At 45.8% G+C, this 22759-nt stretch overlaps 1 protein-coding gene across 3 annotated transcripts in view; it reads right to left on the minus strand.

The window, feature by feature from the left end:
* Window positions 1-21449, minus strand: part of LOC116989063 (calpain-A-like) — a 33806-nt gene extending 12357 nt beyond the window's left edge. For 2 of the 3 annotated variants that reach the window (XR_004416121.1, XM_033046211.1), the window contains exons 1-7: window positions 21164-21449; window positions 18891-19022; window positions 17809-17953; window positions 12175-12358; window positions 8860-9040; window positions 6130-6201; window positions 2267-2361 (exon numbers count right to left, since the gene is read on the minus strand). Coding sequence is in view for 2 of the 3 variants with exons in the window: in XM_033046211.1 (XP_032902102.1) it covers window positions 2267-2361; window positions 6130-6201; window positions 8860-9040; window positions 12175-12358; window positions 17809-17953; window positions 18891-19022; window positions 21164-21436 (1082 nt within the window). In the remaining variant the exon portion in view is untranslated. The remainder of the gene's footprint in view (window positions 1-2266; window positions 2362-6129; window positions 6202-8859; window positions 9041-12174; window positions 12359-17808; window positions 17954-18890; window positions 19023-21163) is intronic. The other variant, XM_033046212.1, reaches the window with a different exon arrangement.
* Between the last annotated feature and the right edge of the window lie 1310 nt (window positions 21450-22759).

The following is a 22759-nucleotide window of genomic DNA, read 5'->3' on the forward strand; positions in this document are numbered from 1 at the left end:
AGTCAACTTGCATTGACCCCAAAGTGCTTCACATAATTACATTCACACACACAGGCAAAGATGGGTGAAGTGTCTTGCCCAAGGACACACACAGGCAAAGGTGGGTGAAGTGTCTTGCCCAAGGACACAACGACAGTATGCACTCCAAGCGGGATTCGAACCAGCTACCTTCCGGTTGCCAGCAGAACACTTAGCCCATTGTGCCATCTGTCGTCCCAGTTTAGAGAAACACGGTGCGGAAACAGGCCCTTCGGCCCACCGAGTCCGCGCCGACCAGCGATCCCCGCACAACTAACACTATCCTACACACACACACACACATGAGGGAGAATTTACAATTATACAAAGCCAATTAACCTACAATCCTGTATGTCGTTGGAGTGTGGGAGGAAACAGGAGCGCCCGGGGAAAACCACACGCAGGTCATGGGGAGAACGTACAAACTCCGTACAGACAGCACCCGTAGCCAGGATCGAACCCGGGCCTCTGGCGCTGTGAGGCGGCAACTCTACCGATGCTGTCTTTTTCTAAACATCTCGAGGTAGTCATGTTACTTCCTTCAAATAAGTATTCAAAGATCTGAGGAAGGGTCCTGACCCGAAACGTCACCTATCCATGTTTTCCAGAGTTGCTCCCTGACCCTCTGAGTAACTCCAGCACTTTAGAGTGGTTGAACAAGTTAGGTCTTTACTCTTTGGAGCGCAGAAGGTTAAGGGGGGACTTGATAGAGGTCTTTAAAATGATGAGAGGGATAGACAGAGTTGACGTGGATAAGCTTTTCCCACTGAGAGTAGGGAAGATTCAAACAAGAGGACATGACTTGAGAATTAAGGGACAGAAGTTTAGGGGTAACATGAGGGGGAACTTCTTTACTCAGAGAGTGGTGGCTGTGTGGAATGAGCTTCCAGTGAAGGTGGTGGAGGCAGGTTCGATTTTATCATTTAAAAATAAATTGGATAGTTATATGGACGGGAAATGAATGGAGGGTTATGGTCTGAGCACAGGTATATGGGACTAGGGGAGAATACGTGTTCGGCACGGACTAGAAGGGCCGGGATGGCCTGTTTCCGTGCTGTAATTGTTATATGGTTATATTATATGGTTATAATAATCATACAGCTGGGGTGTAAGCTGCCCAATCGAAATATGAGGTGCTGTTCCTCCAATATGCGCTGGGCCTCACTCTGACAGTGGAGGAGGCCCAGGACAGAAAGGTCAGTGTGGGAATGGGAGGGGGAGTTGAAGTGTGGAGCAACCGGAAGATCAGATAGGTTTAGGCGGGCTGATTATACACTGTTTAAAATGTCATTGAAATGATAACATGTAATTTAACCTGTCAAACCTCTCTCTCTCTCTAATTGCTGCTTGACTCACTGAGTATCTCCAGCATGTCCTACCTTTAATTGCAGAATTTAAACAAATGATGGCTATAATGGGGCAAAGCTCCACCTGGTGTTCAGATGCAGGATTGCATGTGATTACATTACAAAGACAGGCAGGTTTTTAGGTTTAGGCTTGGTATAAAGGTAACATTGTCCTCAGTGTGTGTAGGGTCGTTTCTTTCAGTTTAGTTTAGAGATACAGTGGAAACAGGCCCTTCGGCCCACCAGAGGGTGATGAGTGCCTAGTGGTGGTGGAGACTGATACCATCGTGGCATTCGTGAGATGTTTTGGATAGGCACGTGGACATGCAATGAATGGAGGGATGTGGATTAGACAATAGACAATAGGTGCAGGAGTAGGCCATTCGACCCTTCGAGCCAGCACCGCCATTCAATGTGATCATGGCTGATCATCCCCAATCAGTACCCCGTTCCTGCCTTTTCCCCATATCCCTTGACTCCGCTATCTTTAAGAGCTCTATCTAACTCTCTCTTGAAAGCATCCAGAGAAATGGCCTCCACTAAATTCTGAGGAAGAGAATTCCACAGACTCACAACTCTGGGTGAAAAAGTTTTCCTCATCTCCGTTCTAAATGCCTTACCCCTTATTCTTATGTGCAGGTTGACAAGAGTTGGTTCTTGGCAGCATGTTCAGAACAGGCACTGTAGACCAAAGGGCCTGATTTTGTTCTATGTTGGTCTATATTGTTACTGGCTAGTTTAAATGGAGTTGACTGAGTGCTGATGCTAATGACATTAATATAAATGTATATCGAGGAAGAAACATCTCCAACTCCCTACAGAAACCAATTTCCAGAAGGTGAGTTGATGACTTTTGCTCTGATATTGTACAACGTGAGAATTCCAGCAAGGACAATACTTACTCATCACTCCAATCCCCAGTCCATTCCATCTTTTTCCCTGATCCCCATGGATTTAGGATCCGAACAAGGGGCACTCTCCCTCTTGGAGTGGTCAGCTAATGGGAATATTTTTAAATGTAAAAATAGGATCAGAATATTTACCGTTGAGTTCATCATATGAACATCTAAAGTAGCTGGCAGGCATCAATGGAGCACCATCAGTTTAGTTTATTGTCACGTGGACCGAGGTACAGTGAAAAGCTTTTGTTGCGTGCTAACCAGTCAGCGGAAAGACCATACACAGTGGCGGACTGGCCAGGGTGTCAGCATGCCCGATGGCAAGTGGACCCCTGATGAAGTGGGCCCCCTTTGTCTCCTGGCAACCAATATTTTTAGACCCAGTCCACCACTGACCATACCTGATTACAATCAAGCTGTTTACAGTGTATAGATACATGATAAGGGAAGAATGGACAGCAATATGGAGTATCAATGGAAGTGTACCAGCTCACAAAACTGGAGGGACTTTAGTTGGAAAGGCCTGATAGGGTATTTTATTACGCCTTCTCAGAAATGCCATTATGGTGGGAACTCTCCAGTTGGAGAAAATGTGGAAATTTAAAGGCAGATCATCACCATGTTCTCTGGGATTGCCCTGTTATTAATGATTTTTGGAGAGAGTTTCATGATGCCTTACAAGACATTTTTAGATGTCGTGTGATGTGCCCCTGGAGAGCGAGGCCATGTTTCTTGGACTCGTACCTGAAGACTGGCGGAAAAAATACAAATACTTACTGAATATATTGATGGTAGCTGGTAAAATAAAAGCTCTCACAAAGGAATGGTTATCACAGGAGAGCCCAACTCTGAATGCATGGATGGGCATCACAATGGACATTTATAAAATGGAGAAAATAACAGCAGATGTTAACTTTAAACTGGATTTATTTGTGTCATGCTGGGAAAACTGGGTTAACTATGTAACCCCTCATAGGCCAGACTTCATTTTGAAAATGTTTAGATTATATGGTAAAGAAAGGGTTTGTAGTTTTTACTGTGTTTCTGTTTCTATATTTGTTTTGTACAAATCTCAAAGAGGCAATTCAAGACAAACATAAGTGGATGATATATACATGCAGCATTATACCTGAAACATGTTTTATGGAAATGTGTTTGCTATGGAATGCCAATAAAAGAGTATATTAAAAAAAAAAGATAAGGGAATAACGTTTAGTGCAAGGTAAAGCCAGTAAAGTCCGATCAAGGATAGTCTGAGGGTCACCAATGAGGTAGATAGTAGTTCAGCACTGCTCTCTGGTTGTGGTAGGATGGTTCAGTTGCCTGATAACAGCTGGGAAGAAACTGTCCCTGAATCTGGAGGTGTGCGTTTTCACACTTCTGTACCTTTTGCCCGATGGGAGAGGGGAGAAGAGGGAGTGGCCGGGGTGCGACTGGTCCTTGATGATGCTGCTGGCCTTGCCGAGGCAGCGTGAGGTGTAGATGGAGTCAATGGAAGGGAGGGAGGTTGGTTTGTGTGACGGTCTGGGCTGCGTCCACCAAAGGGAAAATAAGTTCGAATTTATTTGTCGATATACAAAGTAATTCAACAATTAACATTCCAAAATATATGTGTGGGCCAAATGAGAGACCCACAGGAATTAACATCAGCATGTGTGGAAATGGGAGTGCTGGGTAATGCCATGATAGTTAGTGATTCTTCTTCTTCTCGAGTCCACACACAAGATTAGAAGTTGTTCAGCCAGAGCTGGACACACTTCTCGGCATCTGCGTACAATGGTGTCTGTCTTAGAAACCTAGAAAATAGGTGCAGGAGTAGGCCATACAGCCCTTCGAGCCTGCACCGCCATTCAATATGATCATGGCTGATCATCCAACTCAATATCCTGTACCTGCCTTCTCTCCATACCCCCTGATCCCTTTAGCCACAAGGGCCACATCTAACTCCCTCTTAAATATAGCCAATGAACTGTGGCCTCAACTACCTTCTGTGGCAGAGAATTCCACAGATTCACCACTCTCTGTGTGAAAAATGTTTTTCTCATCTCGGTCCTAAAAGATTTTCCCCTTATCCTTAAGCTGTGACCCCCTAGTTCTGGACTTCCCCAACATCGGGGACAATCTTCCTGCATCTAGCCTGTCCAACCCCTTAAGAATTTTGTAAGTTTCTATAAGATCCCCCCTCAATCTTCTAAATTCCAGCGAGTATTCTGTCTTGTCGCTTCTTGTGCTTCTTGTGTGTGGTGGTGGAAAGATTGGTGGAAATAGGGCCGCGACGTGAACGCTCTTTGCTTGACCCCATAGCTAGTGCTATGATTCATGCTTACATTATTATTGTTATTATTCTGACTTTACACCAACACCTCCTGTGCTGTCTCTCTAAGCTTTCTTCCCTAAAAGCACCAGGTTTTTCTGCAACAACAGCAAAAAGTGAGAGGCAAAGATGCTGCCTGATCCACTGAGTTTCTCCATTGTCCCAACCTCATTGTTTTTGAGTTGGGATTCTCCACTGCTTCAAGTCCCCATCACCATCAATTAAACTAACCCGCAAATGTAGACTCTATGCCTCCAGATTCAGGGGCAGTTTCTTCCCAGCTGTTATCAGGCAACTCTCACCAGCTAGTGTGGCCCTACCTCATTTGGCTCGAAGGGCCGAACGGCCTCCTCCTGCACCTATTGTCTATTGTCTATTTGAGTCTTTTGAACTGTCTTGAATCGGTTTTAGTTTAAGTTTAGTTTATTGTCACATGTACCGAGGTACAGGGAGAAGCTTTTTGTTGCGTGCTAGCCACCAACATCATCGTTGAAAACATCAACGGGCACGGTGCCTTACAATGCCATGTACGACAGTGATCGCAACTTCTACTGAAGTGTGGATGGCCGTTGGCTCGCTAGGAGCTCATCCGCCCTTTGACAGGTCTTGTTTTTGGTTCTGCTGGGGGTCCACAGCCCCCTCCTCACCTGGCAAACCAGCTGGGGGAGACGGTTTAGTCGCCGACTATCCGACCATGGAGCAGGTAGCACGGGATTACATGGTACCCGTGACGGAGGGGAACTCCCCCCCCCGACCTGCTAACCAGTCAGGGAAAAGACAACACTTGATTACAATCGAACCATTTACGTGATATGTGATAAGGGAAAAAAGTTTAGTGACAGTAAGAAATGATATTCTGTCGGAATAGAGGTTTACGACTGTGGAGCGATTGTAGTGTGTGCTTGTAGATCTGCCTCTGTCGATAGCTCGCAAATAGTCGCCTGAGTTGGCCGCCATCTTCATCGGACCTCATCGAACTAATGCGTGGTTGTCCAATGCTACTTGGATACGGTCAACATATAATAACATTCATTTCATTAAAATATGCCGAGAAAGAATTAATTCTCAGAGAAAGCTGTCTGCATCTGAAATGTGTATAAAACTATGAGGGGAATAGATCGGGCAGATGCACAGAGTCTCTCGCCCAGAGTCGGGGAATCGAGGACCAGAGGACACAGGTTCAAGGTGAAGGGGAAAAGATTTAATAGGAGTTTGAGGGGTAACTTTTTCACACAGAGGGTGGTGGGTGTATGGGACAAGCTGTCAGGGGAGGTAGCTGAGGCTGGGACTACCCCAGCGTTTAAGAAACAGTTAGACAGGTACATGGATAGGACAGGTTTGGAGGGATGTGGACCAAGCGCAGGCAGGTGGGACTAGTGTAGCTGGGACATGTTGGCCGGTGTAGGCAAGTTGGGCCGTAGGGCCTGTTTCCACACTGTATCACTCTATGACTCATATCTACTCTGAGAGAGGGTGAGGAAAATAAAAGGGAGGGGACCTGAAATCTGGTTTTAAAAAACATGCAAAGAGTTCTTTATTGTTAACAGCTTACCTTTCTTACTGCAGTCACCCCATAGGCATGGCCGGCGATTAAACCATCTTGAGTTCCAGACTTTCCATCTCCCTAAAATACAGCAGGTAAAGAAAGTTGAATGTCAGAAGTGACTTGAAGACTTTGTATATACAGCGCGGAAACAGGTCCGCTGGTCCACCAAGTCCACACCGACCAGCAATCACCCTGCACACTAACACTATCCGACACGCTAAGGACAATTTTTTACAACCTTATCGAACCCATTCCAAATCTGTACGTCTTTAGAATGTGGGAGGAAACCAGAGCACCCGGTGAAAACCCACGTGATCTTGGGGAGAACGGTACAAACTCCCTACAGACAACACCCGTAGTCAGGATCGAACCCGGGTCTCTGGCGCTGTGCGGCAGCAACTCTACCGCTACGCCACCGTGCTGGACGTGAGCCCACCGGGTCCACGGTGTACGTGACAATAAACTGAACTAAACTGGAACTAAACTAAATCTTTCTGCGAGCAAGGTTCCAGTAATGTAGCAGCAACAGCAAGATATAAAAGTATTCTTGCGAGCATTCTTCAGAAATTCAGTATCACTACTCAGTGCTTTAAGCTTGGAATTAGATACTTACGTCAATATAACAACTTTGTGTTTAAGTTACAGCTGATTTCCAGACAAGCTTACAAAACTTACAAGATTCTTAAGGGGTTGGACAGGCTAGATGCAGGAAGATTGTTCCCGATGTTGGGGAAGTCCAGGACAAGGGGTCACAGTTTAAGGATAAGGGGAAAATCTTTTAGGACCGAGTTGAGGAAAACATTTTTCACACGGAGAGTGGTGAATCTCTGGTATTCTCTGCCACAGAAGGTAGTTGAGGCCACAGTTCATTGGCTATATTTAAGAGGGAGTTAGATGTGGCCCTTGTGGCTAAAGGGATCAGGGGGGTATGGAGAGAAGGCAGGTACAGGATACTGAGTTGGATGATCAGCCATGATCATATTGAATGGCGGTGCAGGCTCGAAGGGCCGAATGGCCTACTCCTGCACCTATTTTCTATGTTTCTAAACTGGATTACAGCTACGTAGAGCTACATTCCTTTCACAGTTCTCTCCTTCTGCGTTATTGTGTTCCTGCTTTATGAACTGTAGGTGTAGCTTGTATCAACAGGGGAACAGTTTCAAACTCTCTCCACACAAGGACGATTCAAAATACATTCCCAGCTGTTCTCAGCCACTGCGGTAAAAGATTGAGGATGGAAAAATCAACTAGCGCTTCTAATCATTAATCTCTATCTGCTGTGCAAAGGTGATATTCCTCCCACAATGGAACATCAGTCTGAAGAAGGGTCTCGACCCGAAACGTCAACCCACCCCTTCTTCCAGAGATGCTGCCTGACCCGCTGAGCTACTCCAGCATTTTGTGTCTACTAATGGAATATGCAATCTCACTCTCTATCTAAAACACACTTCGAGACACGGGTGGCACACCAATAAAAAATCAAACACAACATTAAAGAATTTGACATAAAACACAAAAACATCCCCCTCGCATTTCTTTGTATTAAATTCCATCAACCATTCCTCAGCCCACCCGGCCCACCGATCAAGATCCTGCTCCAATCTTTGACATCCATCTTCACTATCTGTAACACCACCCACTTTTGTATCACCTGCGAACTTGCTAATGTGCAGGAAGGAACTGCAGAAGCCGGTATAACCATATAACCATATAACAATTACAGCACGGAAACAGGCCATCTCGGCCCTACAAGTCCGTGCCGAACAACTTTTTTCCCTTAGTCCCACCTGCCTGCACTCATACCATAACCCTCCATTCCCTTCTCATCCATATGCCTATCCAATTTATTTTTAAATGATACCAACGAACCTGCCTCCACCACTTCCACTGGAAGCTCATTCCACACCGCTACCACTCTCTGAGTAAAGAAGTTCCCCCTCATGTTACCCCTAAACTTCTGTCCCTTAATTCTGAAGTCATGTCCTCTTGTTTGAATCTTCCCTATTCTCAAAGGGAAAAGCTTGTCCACATCAACTCTGTCTATCCCTCTCATCATTTTAAAGACCTCTGTCAAGTCCCCCCTTAACCTTCTGCGCTTCAGAGAATAAAGACCTAACATTCAACCTTTCTCTGTAACTTAGTTGTTGAAACCCAGGCAACATTCTAGTAAATGACACCGGAGATAGACACAAAATGCTGGAGTAACTCAGCGGGTCAGGCAGCCTCTCTGGAGAGAGGGAAAGGGTGACGTTGCAGGTTGCGGTCTGAAGATACTGAAGAAGGGTCCCGACCCGAAAAGTCACTCATTCCTTGTATCCGGAGATGCTGCCTGTCCTGCTGAGGTTCTCCAGTCTATCTTCGGTGCAAGCTTGCTAATCTTGCCATGTACGTTCCCATCCAAATCAATGCGTTCTCTCAGAAGTAACCGTGTCCCGACCACGGGCGAACAAGAGGAAGAGGACTGGACTTTGCTGCCTTTGTGGGGGGATGTTTTCATGTTTAATGTCAAATTCTTTAATGTTGTATTTGATTTTTTTTTTGATGTGCTGCAATGGCAACTCAAATTTCACTACACCAATTGGTGTCCTTTGTCCTTTGTCAATCCACTGCAGATGTGTGAGTGCGTGTGTGCGTGTGTGCGTGTGTGTGTGTGTGTGTGTGTGTGTGTGCGTGCGTGCGTGCGTGCGCGTGTGTGTGTGTGTGTGTTCGAGGTGGCTTGGGTTCGGCCTGCCCTACCTTCCCAGTTCCACAGGCCATCAGCGCATTCTTCCTGGAGGCCGCAGCGAGATGGTCGTACAGCTCCTCGTACCGGTCAGCGTACTCCGAGAACCTGTAGATTTCCCCCACGCCGCCGGTCAGGTCGGTCAGCGCGTCCAGCGTCCACCCTCCCTCAATCGCTTTATAGGAACCGTGCAACCTGCAGTCGCAGAGGGAGGCAAGCGGCAGAACATCCATTGAATGGTTGGCATCGCGGGTCGGCACGGGCTCGGTGGGCCGAAGGGCAAGTTTCCGCACTGTATCTCTAAACTAAACTAAACTAAACTAAACTGGGACCTGAAAATGGTGCCAAACTGGCGACTCTGTTTACTGTTTCAGTGTAATACTGCTAAACACTTATGTCATAAATTCTAGGAGCAGAATTAGGCCATTCGGACCATCAAGTCTACTCCGCCATCCAATCATGGCTGATCTATCTTTCCCTCTCAACCCATTCTCCTGCCTTCTCCCCATAACCCCTGACACCCATACTAATCAAGAATGTATCTATCTATCTGTACCTTAAAAGTATCCATTGACCTTTTTCACACAGAGAGTTGTGGGTCTGTGGAATTCTCTGCCTCAGAGGGCGGCTGAGGCCGGTTCTCTGGATACTTTCAAGAGAGAGCTAGATAGTGCTCTTACAGATAGAGAGGGGATATGGGGAGAAGGCAGGAACGGGGTACTGATTGGGGATGATCAGCCATGATCACATTGAATGGTGGTGTTGGCTTGAAGGGCCGAATGGCCTGCTCCTGCACTTATTGTCTATTGTCTATTGTCTGAGATACATTTATCTGAGATATCCGATTATACTGTAATTGAGATGCTTACCTAAGGTATCTAAGTGCTTATGAAAAGTGAGATTTGTTCTAAACTATATACTAGAATGAATATCACTGTACCTCGGTACATGTGACAATAAAATTACATTGAACCATTGATAGACCTGAGTCGCTGAGTTACTCCAGCATTTTGTGTCTATACATTCACACTAGTTCTATGTTATTCCATCACCGCATCCATTCCAAACAGACTAGAGGTAATTTGTAAAACCAGAGCACCCGGAGGAAACCCACGCGGTCACAGGGAGAACATGCAAACTCCACACAGACAGCACCCGAGGTCAGGATCGAACCCGGGTCACTTGCACCTCTGTGTCACCTTAATATGCCGCTTTCTTATGGCACCACATTGTCGTAAAACATAGAAAGAAGCCATTCAGCCTATTTGTTCCAGCTCTTAAAACATTCCCATTGGTCCTATTTCTCCACTCAGTTCCCTTTAAAACCTGGAAAAAGATTCAGAAGAAGCTTTGTGTGTCACGGTGGCGCAGCTGGTTGAGTTGCTGCCTCGCAGCACCAAAGACCCGGGTTCAACCCTGACTACGGGTGCTGTCTGTGCGGAGTTTGCATGTTTTCCCTGTGACCTCGTGGGTTTTCTCCGGGTGCTCCGGTTTCCTCCCACATCACAAAGACATGCGGGTTTGTAGGTTAATTGGCCCTCTGTGAATTGCCCCGAGAATGTAGGGAGGGAGTGGATGAGAAAGTGGGATACCATAGAATTAGTGTGAACGGGTGATCGATGGTCGGCATGGACTCGGTGGGCCGAAAGGCCTGCTCTCATGCTGTATCTCTAAACTAAATTAAACTAAACTAAGTAGGAATACTTGAAGGAATCTGGCATTTTAAAATTAGCTGTTAGGGTCATAATTTGTGTATGTATCACATCACTATTTGTCATAAATAAACCTTCCAGGTAAACGTGTTCCAATTCCGTTCAAATTCTGAAGTCATACTTGTCTTTACATTTCTATTAAGAATCTATTTATTCAAAACTACAATTGCAATGTGAATTACACTGTGACCACTTCTCCTGTTATTTCTAGTAGGAAACCACCTGCAGTACAAGACGGTTAGATACAAATTGTGCGGCACGGTGGTGCAGTGGTAGAGTTGCTGCCTCACAGCGTCAGAGACCCGGGTTCGATCTTGACTACGGGTGCTGTCTGTACGGAGTCTGTACGTTCTCCCCGTGACCTGCGTGGGATTTCTCCGAGTGCTCCGGTTTCCTCCCACACTCTAAAGACATACAGGTTTGCAGGTTGATTGGCTTGGTATAATTGCAAATTGTCCCTAGTGTGTGCAGGGTAGTGTAAGTGTGCGGGGATCACTGGTCGGCGCTGACTCGGTGGGCCGAAGGGCCTGTTTCTGCGTTGTATCTCTAAAGCAAAATATCGCAGCTTAATATTAAACAGTCGTGACATTTAGTTTAGCATAGTTTAGTTTAGAGATGCAGTGCGAAAACAGGCCCTTCGGCCAACTGGGTCCGCGCCGACCAACGATCCCCGCACATTAACACTATCCTACACGCACTAGGGACATTTCATGTTTACACCAAGCCAATTAACCTACAAACCTGCACATCTTTGTAGTGTGGGAGGAAACCGAAGATCTTGGTGAAAATCCACGCAGGTCACGGGGAGAACGTACAAATTCCGTACAGACAGTACCCGTAATCGGGGTCAAACCCGGGTCTCTGTTGCTGTAAGGCAGTAAAGGGGCTGTCCCACTTGGGCGACCTAATTGGCGAGTTTAGAAGAGTTTGAAAAAATGACATGTTGAAGAATCATGTCATTCGACTATGTGGAAGACCTCCTTCCACCTCCTTCAACTATGTTGAAGAACAGCTTCGATTTGCTACGACTAGCTACGACTAACTTCGGGAAAATTGGACACCGAATAGTGGAGAGTGAAGCCGACCTCCTTCGACCTCCCTTCGACTATGATGAAGACTATCTACGACTACCTTCGACTACCCTCGATTACCTACGACTAACATGACGACCCACTACGACCTACTACGAGTAAAAAAAGTATCGATTTTCCCCATGGTGATCTTTTTTTTACTCGCGGGGATTTTTTTACATATTGAAAAAAATTGGCGCGACCTAGCTGAGGCCTCGAGTACGCGGAGACCACTCTCGAGCATGAAGGAGAGTTACGAAGACCTCCTACGACCTCATGTCGACCATGCTGCGAGTATGAGTCGAGGGTAAACTCGCCAGAACTCGCGGATTAGGTCGCCCAAGTGTGACAGGCCCTTTACTCTGCCGCTGCGCCACTGTGCCGCCCATTTGTTGAGCATTTTTTTCCAGATTCTGGTATAAGTATGGATTTGACTTGCAGACTGTCAGCTGTTCCGCAGTAGCACGTCAACAATGCTTCTGCAACAGTTAAATTTTTTTACCGGTGTAGCACGAATCCTGAGTATGAGATGAAAAGATGCACTTACTTTGCAAAAGCCTTTTCAAAAAGCGACGGCCAAAATTCATTACTGGCCTCGGATTTGGCGTAAATAAGTTGTCCAATCCTTGTTGGCAAATAATCGTCCACCAAAATTTCTACCCACTTCCCAAATTGCCAGAATCGGAAGCGAAAGACTCCATAATATGGAGAGCTGCCGGTGATAAATTGACCTGGAAGTAAGATAGACACAAAATGCTGGAGTAACTCGGTGGGACAGGCAGCATCTCTGGAGAGAAGGAAAGGGTGACGTTTCGTGAACCCTGGACCTGTAAGTATTCGTGTGTATAATGCCCCTGTCCCACTTAGGAAACCTGAACGGAAACCTCTGGAGACTTTGCGCCCCACCCAAGGTTTCCGTGCGGTTCCCGGAGGTTGCAGGTGGTTGCCGGAGGTTGCAGGTAGTGGAAGCAGGTAGGGAGACTGACAAAAACATCCGGTAACCTCCGGGAACTGCACGGAAACCTTGGGTGGGGCGCAAAGTCTCCAGAGGTTTCCGTTCAGGTTTCCTAAGTGGGACAGGGGCATTAGTTAGACTCATTGCCCCTCTCCATTTGAATACAGATGGTCAAAGAACATTCGTAATGTCTTACAGTCATAAGCGATAGGAGTAGAATTAGGCCATTCGGCCCATCAAGTCTACTCCGCCTTTCAATCATGGCTGATCTATCTCTCCCTCCAAACATCATTCTCCTGCCTTCTCCCCGTAACCTCTGACACCCGTACTAATCAAAAATCTATCTATCTCTGCCTTAAGAATATATCCACTGACTTGGCCTCTACAACCTTCTGTGGCAAAGAATTCCACAGATTCACCACCCTCTGACTAAAGAAATGTCTTCTCATCTCTTTCCTAAAAGAACGTCCTCTAATTCTAATTCTAATGTGTAAAAAGGAACTGCAGATGCTGGTTTACACCGAAGATAGACACAAAACGCTGGGGGTTTGGTAACTCAGCAGGTCAGGCACCATCTCTGGAGAGAGGGAATAGGTGCAGTCCTCCAGTTACATTCTCCTCTGACTCTCAGTCTGAAGAAGGGTCTCAACCTGAAACCTCACCTGTTCCTGTTCTCCGGAGATGCTGCCTGACCCACTGAGTTACAGCAGCATTTTGTGTCTATCTGCAGTGTTAGCAACCGTGTCAAATTGAAAATAGCATTTCACAATAACAGAAATTGCTCTAGAAAGGAGAACATTATGCTCCTCCGGCTGTCTTCTCCTCCACCCCCCTACAAATAGCCTGAACAAAAAACGTTGCCCATCCATGTTCTCCATAGATGCTGCCCGACCTGCTGAGTTACTCCAGCACTTTGTGTCTATTTTTATAAACCAGTGTCTGTAGTTCCTTGCTTCTTGCATATGAATGATGTGACCAGGTGGAGGTTCTTTAGAATAAAGCAAGGTCTGAAGAAGGGTCTCGACCCGAAACATCACCCATTCCTTCTCTCCAAAGATGTTGTCTGACCCCGCTGAGTTACTCCAGCATTTTGTGTCTATCCAAAGAAAATGCCTCGTAGAACACACACTGTGTGCAGTTTTGGTCCCCTAATTGGAGGAAGGACATTCTTGCTATTGAGGGAGTGCAGCGTAGGTTTACAAGGTTAATTCCCAGGATTGCGGGACTGTCATATGCTGAGAGAATGGAGCGGCTGGGCTTGTATACTCTGGAGTTTAGAAGGATGAGAGGGTTTCTTATTGAAACATATAATATTATAAAGGGTTTGAACACCCTAGAGGCAGGAAACATGTTCCCGATGTTGGGGGAGTGCAGAACCAGGGACCACAGTTTAAGAATAAGGGGTAAGCCATTTCGAACGGAGATGAGGAAACACTTTTTCACATAGAGAGTTGTGAGCCTGGGGAATTCTCTGCCTTAGAGGGCGGTGGAGGCAGGTTCTCTGGACACTTTCAAGAGAGAGCTAGATAGGGCTCTTAAAGATAGCGGAGTCAGGGGATATGGGGAGAAGGCAGGAGCGGGGTACTGGTTGTGGATGACCAGCCATGATCACAGTAAATGGCAGTGCTGGCTCGAAGGGCCGAATGGCCTACTCCTGCACCTATTTTCTATGTTTTCTATATAGATATATTTTATTGGTTTTCATATTCAGACATTCATCCTTTCGCTGCATGTTTATCATTTATTCAGACTTGCCTGAAGTAAGCCAAAGGGATTTAGTGATGCGTTAAGATATTAATTAACACACCTGGTTGAATCACACCTGCGTCTGAGCTGAACGTTATAATAACTAGCAGGTGACTGATAAATGATAAACAGGGGGCAAGTATTTCACATGGTCAAGTATATCAGCGTCGCGGTAATGAAGGAATTCCCCTGCAGTTTCTTTGATTAGGTTCCTGATTGAATAACACCAGCATTTTTCTGCTCACTTGATCAAGTATAGAAGGGACTGATTGCTACAGGAAATGCTGCAGAGTGGCGCAGCGGTAGAGTTGCTGCCTAACAGCGCTCACAGCGCCAGAGACCCGGGTTCAATCCCGACTACGGGTGCTGTCTGTACAGAGTTTGTACATGTTCCCCTTGACCTGCGTGGGTTTTCTCCGAGATCTTCGGTTTCCTCCCACACTCGAAAGACGTGCAGGTTTGTAGGTTAATTGGCTTGGTGTAAATGTAAATTGTCCGTAGTGGGTGTAGGATGGTGTTAGTGTGCGGGGATCGCTGGTCGGTGCCGACAGGGTGGGCCGAAGGGCCTGTTTCCGCGCTGTATCTCTAAACTAAACTAAACTAAACGTTCATCAACTCCACATCGGCATAACTTTAAAAAAAAATTATCTGCAATTCTGTGGCATCACAGAGTCAGGGGCATGACTAGGAAAATGAATTTCATTGACTGAAAATACAATCTGCTAGAGGAACTCAGCAAGTCCAGCAGCAGCTGTGGGCTACATTGATTCATAGTTTGAGAAGTAAGTGTATAAATTGTCCCTAGTGTGTGTAGGTTAGGGTTATTGTGCGGGGATCGCTGGTCGGCACCGACTCGATGGGCCGAAGGGCCCGTTTCCACACTGTATCTCTAAACTAAAAAAAACTAAAAAATGCAATTTGTAGAAACATTGGGAAATAGGCACGTTCCAGGAAATAGGCACGTGTCAATTATATTCTCCTGGCAGAAAGATGAACATAGAATATATAAAAGAAAAGAGATGAGGAGGAATTTCTTTAGCCAGAGGGTGGTGAATCTGTGGAATTGATTGCCTGAGACGGCTGTGGAGGCCAAGTCAATTGGGTATTTTTAAGGCGGAGATTGACAGATTCTTGATTAGTACGGGTGTCAGGGGTTATGGGGAGAAGGCAGGAGAATGGGATTGAGAGGGAAGGATCGATCAGCCACGATTTATTGGCGGAGTAACCTTGATGGGATGAATGGCATAGTTCCGCTCCTAATACCTATGAACTTATGAAGAGTACAGCACAGGAACAGGCCTTTTGGCCCACAGATTGATTAATTAATTCATTGAGAGATACAGCATGGAAACAGGTCCTTTGGCGCACTGAGTCCACGCCGACACGCGATCACCAGCTTACACCAGTCCTTTGTTATCCAACGTTCTCATCCGCGTCCTGGGGCAATTTACAGAGACCAATTAATCCGCAAATGTGCACGCCTTTGGGACCGGACCACCCGGAGGAAACCCACGCGGTCACAGTGAGAACATGCTAACTCCACACAGACTGCACCGGAGGTTAGGATCGAACCTGGGTCTCCGGCGCTGTGAGGCAGCGGCTCTACCAGCTGCGCCACCGTGCCGCTCAGTTACCACCTTCGTCACCACGTCTCCTTCTTGAAGGATTTCCCACACGAAAATGTTGCAACATCTCTTAATACTTAATAAATTTGTCTTCAATTGTAATGATTAATAATTTGCATTTTAATTGTCTGGCGATAAAATTGAAAATATTACCAATGTACAAAATGCATCTGCCAGTGAAAAAAAATGCATGTACATTGTGATTTAAAACAATTTTGGACAGATTTAAAAATTTGTCATTCCATTCCACTTATTTATTTTACCTTATTTAAACAGCAAGATAATGTAACCATGTTGCGGAGAATTAAACACTATTAATATTTCATCAAGAGTAATCTGCCAGTGAAATGGGATAACAATCCTTCTGTTACAATGCTGGCTCAAGTCCAAGAATTCTGGAGTCCATTCATGCCATCGTGGGCCAAGAAAATGCATTAACTGTGCAGGAAGGAACTGCAGATGCTAGTTTAAACCGATGATAGACACAAAAGATCTCGAGTAACTCAGTGGGACAGGCAGCATCTCTGGAGAGAAGGAATGGGTGACGTTTCGGGTCGAGACCCTTCTTCAGACATCGATAAGACATCTAATCTGAAGAAGGGTCTCGACCCGAAACGTCACCCATTCCTTCTCTCCAGAGATGCTGCCTGTCCCACTGAGTTACTCCAGATTTTCGTGTCTATGTTCAAAATGCATTAACTGCTCCTTTCAACATCAGGCCTGGATAGATTGGATGTGGAGAGGATGTTTCCACCAGTAGGAGAGTCTAGGGCCAGTGGCCGTAGCCACAGAATAAAAGGAGATTACTTTAGAAAGGAGATGAGGAGGAATTTCAATAGTCAGGTGAATCTGTGGAATTCATTGCCTGTGGAGGCCAAGTCAATGGATATTTTTAAAGTGGAGATTGACAGATTCTTGATTAGTACGGGTGTCAGGGGTTATGGGGAGAAAGCAGGAGAATGGGGTTGAGAGGGGAAGATAGATCAGCCATGATTGAATGGCGAAGTAGACTTGATGGGCCGAATGGCCTAATTCTGCTCCTAGAACTTATGAACCTTTGAAGTACTTGTCTACATTCGTGTTTGGAAATTGGTTTTCATCCTTCGTTAGTGCGCTAAAGTGTCGTTCATTTTGTGGAGTTCCCTCCACAAAACATCTTAAAGTAACCCAAAATGTATTTGAAACAGCTTACAGCCGGAGTGCTAGAACAAGAACTCTGAACCTCACTGAATTAGTATGTTGACCCTTATCCCACTATTCCACCTAGTCTGGGCTGCACAGTGGCACAGTGATAGAGTTGCTGCCTTACAGCACCAGTGACCCGAGTTCAATCCTGACTACGGGTGCCGTCTGTACAGAGTTTGGACGCTCCCCCTGTGACAGCGTGGGTTTTCTCCGGATGCTCCGGTTTCCACCCACACTCCAAAGAAGCGTAGGTTTGTAGGTTAGTTGCCTTCTGTAAATTGTCCCTCGTGTGTAGAATAGAACTAGTGTATGGGTGATCGCTGGTCGGCGTGGGCTCGGTGGGCCGAAAGGCCTGTTTCCACACTGTATTTCTAAACCTAACTAACCTAAACTAAACCGAAACGTTGCCTATTCCTTTTTTCCAGAAATACTGTCTAACCCGCTGTGTTTCTCCAGTTTTTTGTGCCTTTCTAAACTAAATGAAATGATACTAAACTAAACTAAACTTAACTGACACTGTTTCACAGCAGACTATACAGGCTAGTAATGTTAGGAACTGTAGTTAGAATGAAGTCAACACACAAAATGCTGGAGTTCCCGTGCTGTGTGACTCAATGATTATGACCAATTATATAGTAAAGGTCTCTGTTTTAAAAATACCAATTCGTACCTGATGGAATGACTCGCTCCGTTAATCTTCTGTAGTTGGCGATTGTAGCCACTGACGCCCAAAACCAGCAGTCTCCCAGCTCACCCTGCACGATGTCACTTTTGCTGACTCCGTCTGTCATGAAGAAAGGATTTTCATGTAGGTCCTGGAGCAAAGAAATAAGCAACTCCTGTAACTAAAGCACTGCTCCGCTCCTCTGCACTCCCTGCGATACGGATGAATCAACAACAACCTTTCGTCAATAAGAAAGCAGCTGGTAGAACTGCTGCCTCACTATCAGTGCTATAACAACATTTAAAAGACGTTTGGACAGGTACATGAATAAGGCGCGGCACAGTGGGTGCAGCGGTAGAGTTGCTGCCTCACAGCACCAGAGACCCAGGTTTGATCCTGACTACGGGTGCTGTCTGTATGGAGTTTGTACGTTCTCCCCGTGACCAGCGTGGGTTTTCTCCGAGATCTTCGGTTTCCTCCCGCACTCCAAGGACGTGCAGGTTTGTAGATTCATTGGCTTCGGTAAAAATTGTGAATTGTTCTAAGTGTGTAGGATAGTGATCGTTGGTCAGCACGGATTGGGTGGGCCAAAGGGCCTGTTTCCGAGCTGTACCTCTCCATATCATAAAGTACAGATCGAGTCAATGGTGGGGAATCTGGTCTGTGAGATGGACTAGGCTACATGCCATGAAGAAAACACCCCAGCGGTACGAACATTTCAGGTAGTCCTTGCTTTCTCCCCCCTTCCCCCCTTCCCCTCCCCTTCCCAGCTCTCCCACAAGCCTACTGTCTCCGCCTCTTCCTTTCTTTTTCCCCACCCCCCTGACATCAGTCTGAAGGGTCTCAACTATTCCTTCTCTCCATAGATGCTGCCTCACCCGCTGAGTTTCTCCAGCACTTTTGTCTACCTATTGAAGAAAACGCATATGTTCTCAGCCATTTCATGGAGTCATACAGCGTAGAAACAGGCCCTTCATCTCGATTAGTAATTTAAAACTCCAGAATATTTTAGAACAGGGGTTGTTCTTCGTGGCAGTAACAAACCTTATCCTGGACTAATCAATATGAGGACTAATCAATATAATCACCAACGTGCGGATCCATTCGATTCCTTCTGGGGCCATGTGCTCGTAGGTTAGTGACGAAGGCTCAGGAAGAAATTCAGGATCTCGCCAAAGCTCTCCGGTTTTCTCGAGTTCTTTTACAATATTCTCATAGTTCTGAATAGAATAAGAAAAAGTAGTCTGTCTAATGGTTACAAAAGGAATGTAGCATTCGTAGTCATTAACAAAATGATATATAAAACATTTAATAAATGTCAACACAAAATGACCATGTTGATGAACAAACTCATTGAATGAAGAGGGACCTGGCGTGGGGTGGGGGGGGGGGGGGGGGGGGGGGGGGGCTTCCAAGAACGAAGAGGGTCCATTGGGGACCAACTTGAACACTATCTTTGTCGGCGCCCTCTATGTAGCGACTCTTTGCATACCTTGTGTCTGGTATGCGAAGTGAAGAATCGGCACGCATGATTTTAAGGGTGCCTTCCTCCCTTAACAATAAAGTCAACATTTCACTGAATGGTTTCTAAATTCAGAATCAATTCATCCCCTGACACCTCGAATACATTCTGGTCTAGCCCAATATAACATTAAAATCTCTTCTCCCTTGTAATCTGAAAGCAGCATAAAATTGTTTTGTAGACACCAAAGACCGCAGGTGCTGGAATCTTGGGCAAAAAATCAGTCTGGAGGAACTCAGCAGGTCAGTCAGCACCCGTGGAGGGGATAGACTGGTGACTTTTCGGATAAGGACCGTTCTTTAGCTTGAAGGGTTTCGAACCGAAATGTTGCCTGTTCTTTCCCTTCCCAGATGCTGCCTCACCCGCTGAGTTCCTCCAGCACGTTGTGGCTTGCATCAGGCTGTTTTACGTTGGGATAATGGGTGCAATCATATCCCTTCGTTATCGCAGTCGCTGCCTCAAAAAGGCTGGCAGTATCATCAAAGACCCACACCATCCTGGCCACACACTCATCTCCCTGCTACCTTCAGGTAGAAGGTACAGGAGCCTGAAGACTGCAACAACCAGGTTCAGGAACAGCTACTTCCCCACGGCCATCAGGCTATTAAACCTGGCTCGGACAAAATTCTGATTATTAATAACCCATTATCTGTTATTTGCACTTTACCAGTATATTTATTCGTGTGTGTATATATTGATATTATGGTATATGGACACACTGATCTGTTTTGTAGTAAATGCCTACTGTGTTCTGTGTGCTGAAGCAAAGCAAGAATTTCATTGTCCTATCAGGGACACATGACAATAAACTCACTTGAACTTGAACCTCTTCCACAACCAACAGTGGACCATTGTGGGCTCTACCTTTCCTTGGCCATCAGTGACGGCTCTGATTTGTTCTGTGCCTTTTCATACCTCTAGTTTCCCTCTCCCCTGACTCTCCCCTCTCAGGATCTCCACCCAAAACGTCACCTATTCCTTTTCTCCAGATATGCTGCCTGACCCGCTGAGTTACTCCAGCATTTTGTGTCATTCTTTATTATGCGTGACTTCAGACTTAAATAGCACCCACATAATTGCATTGCAGTTCCTACAGAAATTAAATACATTGTTGTCTATGTGAAATATCAAGGGGTCTGCATGGTGCTTTTTTTTAAGAAGATGTAGGAGTAACTCTGTGGGTCAGGCAACATTTCAGGGGTTCGTGGATCGGTAATGTTTCAGGTTGGGACCCTTCTGCAAACTCTACAAAAGAAGAAACGAGGAACTGCAGATGCTGGTTTACAAAACCAAAAGACACAAACTGCTGGAGTAACTCAGCGGGTCATGCAGCATCCCTGGAGAACATGGGTAGGCGATGTTTTGGATCGGGACCCTTCTTCAGACTGAAGGGTCCGAAACCCAAAATGTCACCCATCCAGATTCTTCCGGGATTCTATTGACTCATTGAGTTACTCCGGCAGTTTGTGTTTTTTAATCTACAAAAGGAAGACAAATGTGCAGGTCTGAAGAAGGGTCCCGACCCGAAATATCGCCTGTCCCTGTTCTCCTGAGATGCTACCTGACCTGCTGAGTTACTCCAGCACTTTGTGTCTTCTTTTGTAAAAAAATAGCATCTGCAGTTCCTTGTTTCTACTATATATTGAATATTGCTGTAGGGAACAACAGTGAGAGGGTTTGCACATTGAAACCTTTACATTGCAATCTTTACACAATGTAACTAAATCAATGAGCTTCAAAACAAATTCAACTTTCCAAGTGCAAATTACAAGAAATTTGGGGAAAAAAAACAGCTTACGTAAACCGGGCAAAATTTTGATAGTAAGTTAAAATGATTACCGACTCAATGTTTAGGTTGTCGTCTGTTTTCAGCATTTCGTTGACTTGGTTCATTAGCGCATCCACGTCGTTGTTTCTTGGGCGAATGTCCAACAGTGCTTTCACCTCCCCAGTGAGCAAGTTCCATTTCCCACTGCAAGTTCCTCCCTCCGTCTCGTCCCCTTTCATCTCCTGCCCGCTTTTGTCCTCACTGCTGCTCCCGCTGGGTGCGTTAGCCTGCAAGAAATGGATCTGCGTTACCGTGGTGTGGATACACGAACAACTGCTCCCCATTCAGCACGGAGTCTAACCTTGCATCGCGCAATGGACGCTGGAGTAACCTGTTATATAGACTGTAATAAGATATTCAAGAAGGTCGTTGGTAAACTGTGATCAATTTCCCCTGTTGCTATGAGAGGAAGCGTTGGCAATGCCTGCATTCTGGGAGCGATGTTGTCCCCGACAAAAAAGATGTTTTAAATATCTCGTCCCCAAAGTATCATGTCAGAAAGGGTCAATAGACAATAGGTGCAGGAGCCAGCACCACCATTCAATGTGATCATCGCTGATCTTCCCCAATCAGTACCCCGTTCCTGCCTTCTCCCCATATCCCCTGACTCCGCTATTTTTAAGGTCTTATAGAAACATATAAAATCATAAAAGGACTGGACAAGCTAGATGCAGGAAAAATGTTCCCAATGTTGGGTGAGTCCAGAACCAGGGGCCGCAGTCTTAGAATAAAGGGGAGGTCATTTAAGACTGAGGTGAGAAAAAACCTTTTCACCCAGAGAGTTGTGAATTTATGGAATTCCCTGCCACAGAGGGCAGTGGAGGCCAAATCATTGGATGGATTTAAGAGAGAGTTAGATAGAGCTCTAGGGGCTAGTGGAGTCAAGGGATATGGGGAGAAGGCAGGCACGGGTTATTGATAGGGAACTATCAGCCATGATCACAATGAATGGTGGTGCTGGCTCGAAGGGCCGAATGGCCTCCTGCACCTATTTTCTATGTTTCTATGTCTTTTGACCTTGTTAAAGAAAACTTTAAAACGCACCACAAAGATCGGGCAAGGCAGTCAAGACTTTATCTAAGATCGTCAATTTATGTAAAATTCGAAAATATATATATACAAGACAGGAATTGGCGGCATAATGATGGAGAGTTGCTACCTTACAGCGCCAAGACCCGGGTTTGATCCTGACTACGGGTGCTGTCTGTACGTGACCGCATGGGTTTTCTCCGAGATCTTCAAAGACATAATGGTATGTAGGCAAATTGGCTTGATATAGTAAATTATCCCTAGTGTGTGTAGGATAATGTTAATGTGCAGGGATCGCTAGTGCGGACTCGGTGGGCCGAAGGGCCAGTTTCCGCGCTGTATCTCTAAACAAAAGGAGACTAAACCATGCAAAAAATTATTCCGACATTCTCGGAAGCTTTACATGCATTCAATTCGTCATTACATAGTGTTTTCACAATGTTACCCACCCCACCTTTGCCACTCATGTGGTCCACTGGGGTGATATCCCTTACCTTGATTTGAGGGGTGTCTCCACCATACCCTGCCCTTCAATGTCCAGCAGAGGAAGGATCAGGACCACCTCAGCTTTTTGCGTC

Source organism: Amblyraja radiata, chromosome 28, assembly GCF_010909765.2.
Source record: "Amblyraja radiata isolate CabotCenter1 chromosome 28, sAmbRad1.1.pri, whole genome shotgun sequence".
Lineage (NCBI taxonomy): Eukaryota > Metazoa > Chordata > Chondrichthyes > Rajiformes > Rajidae > Amblyraja > Amblyraja radiata.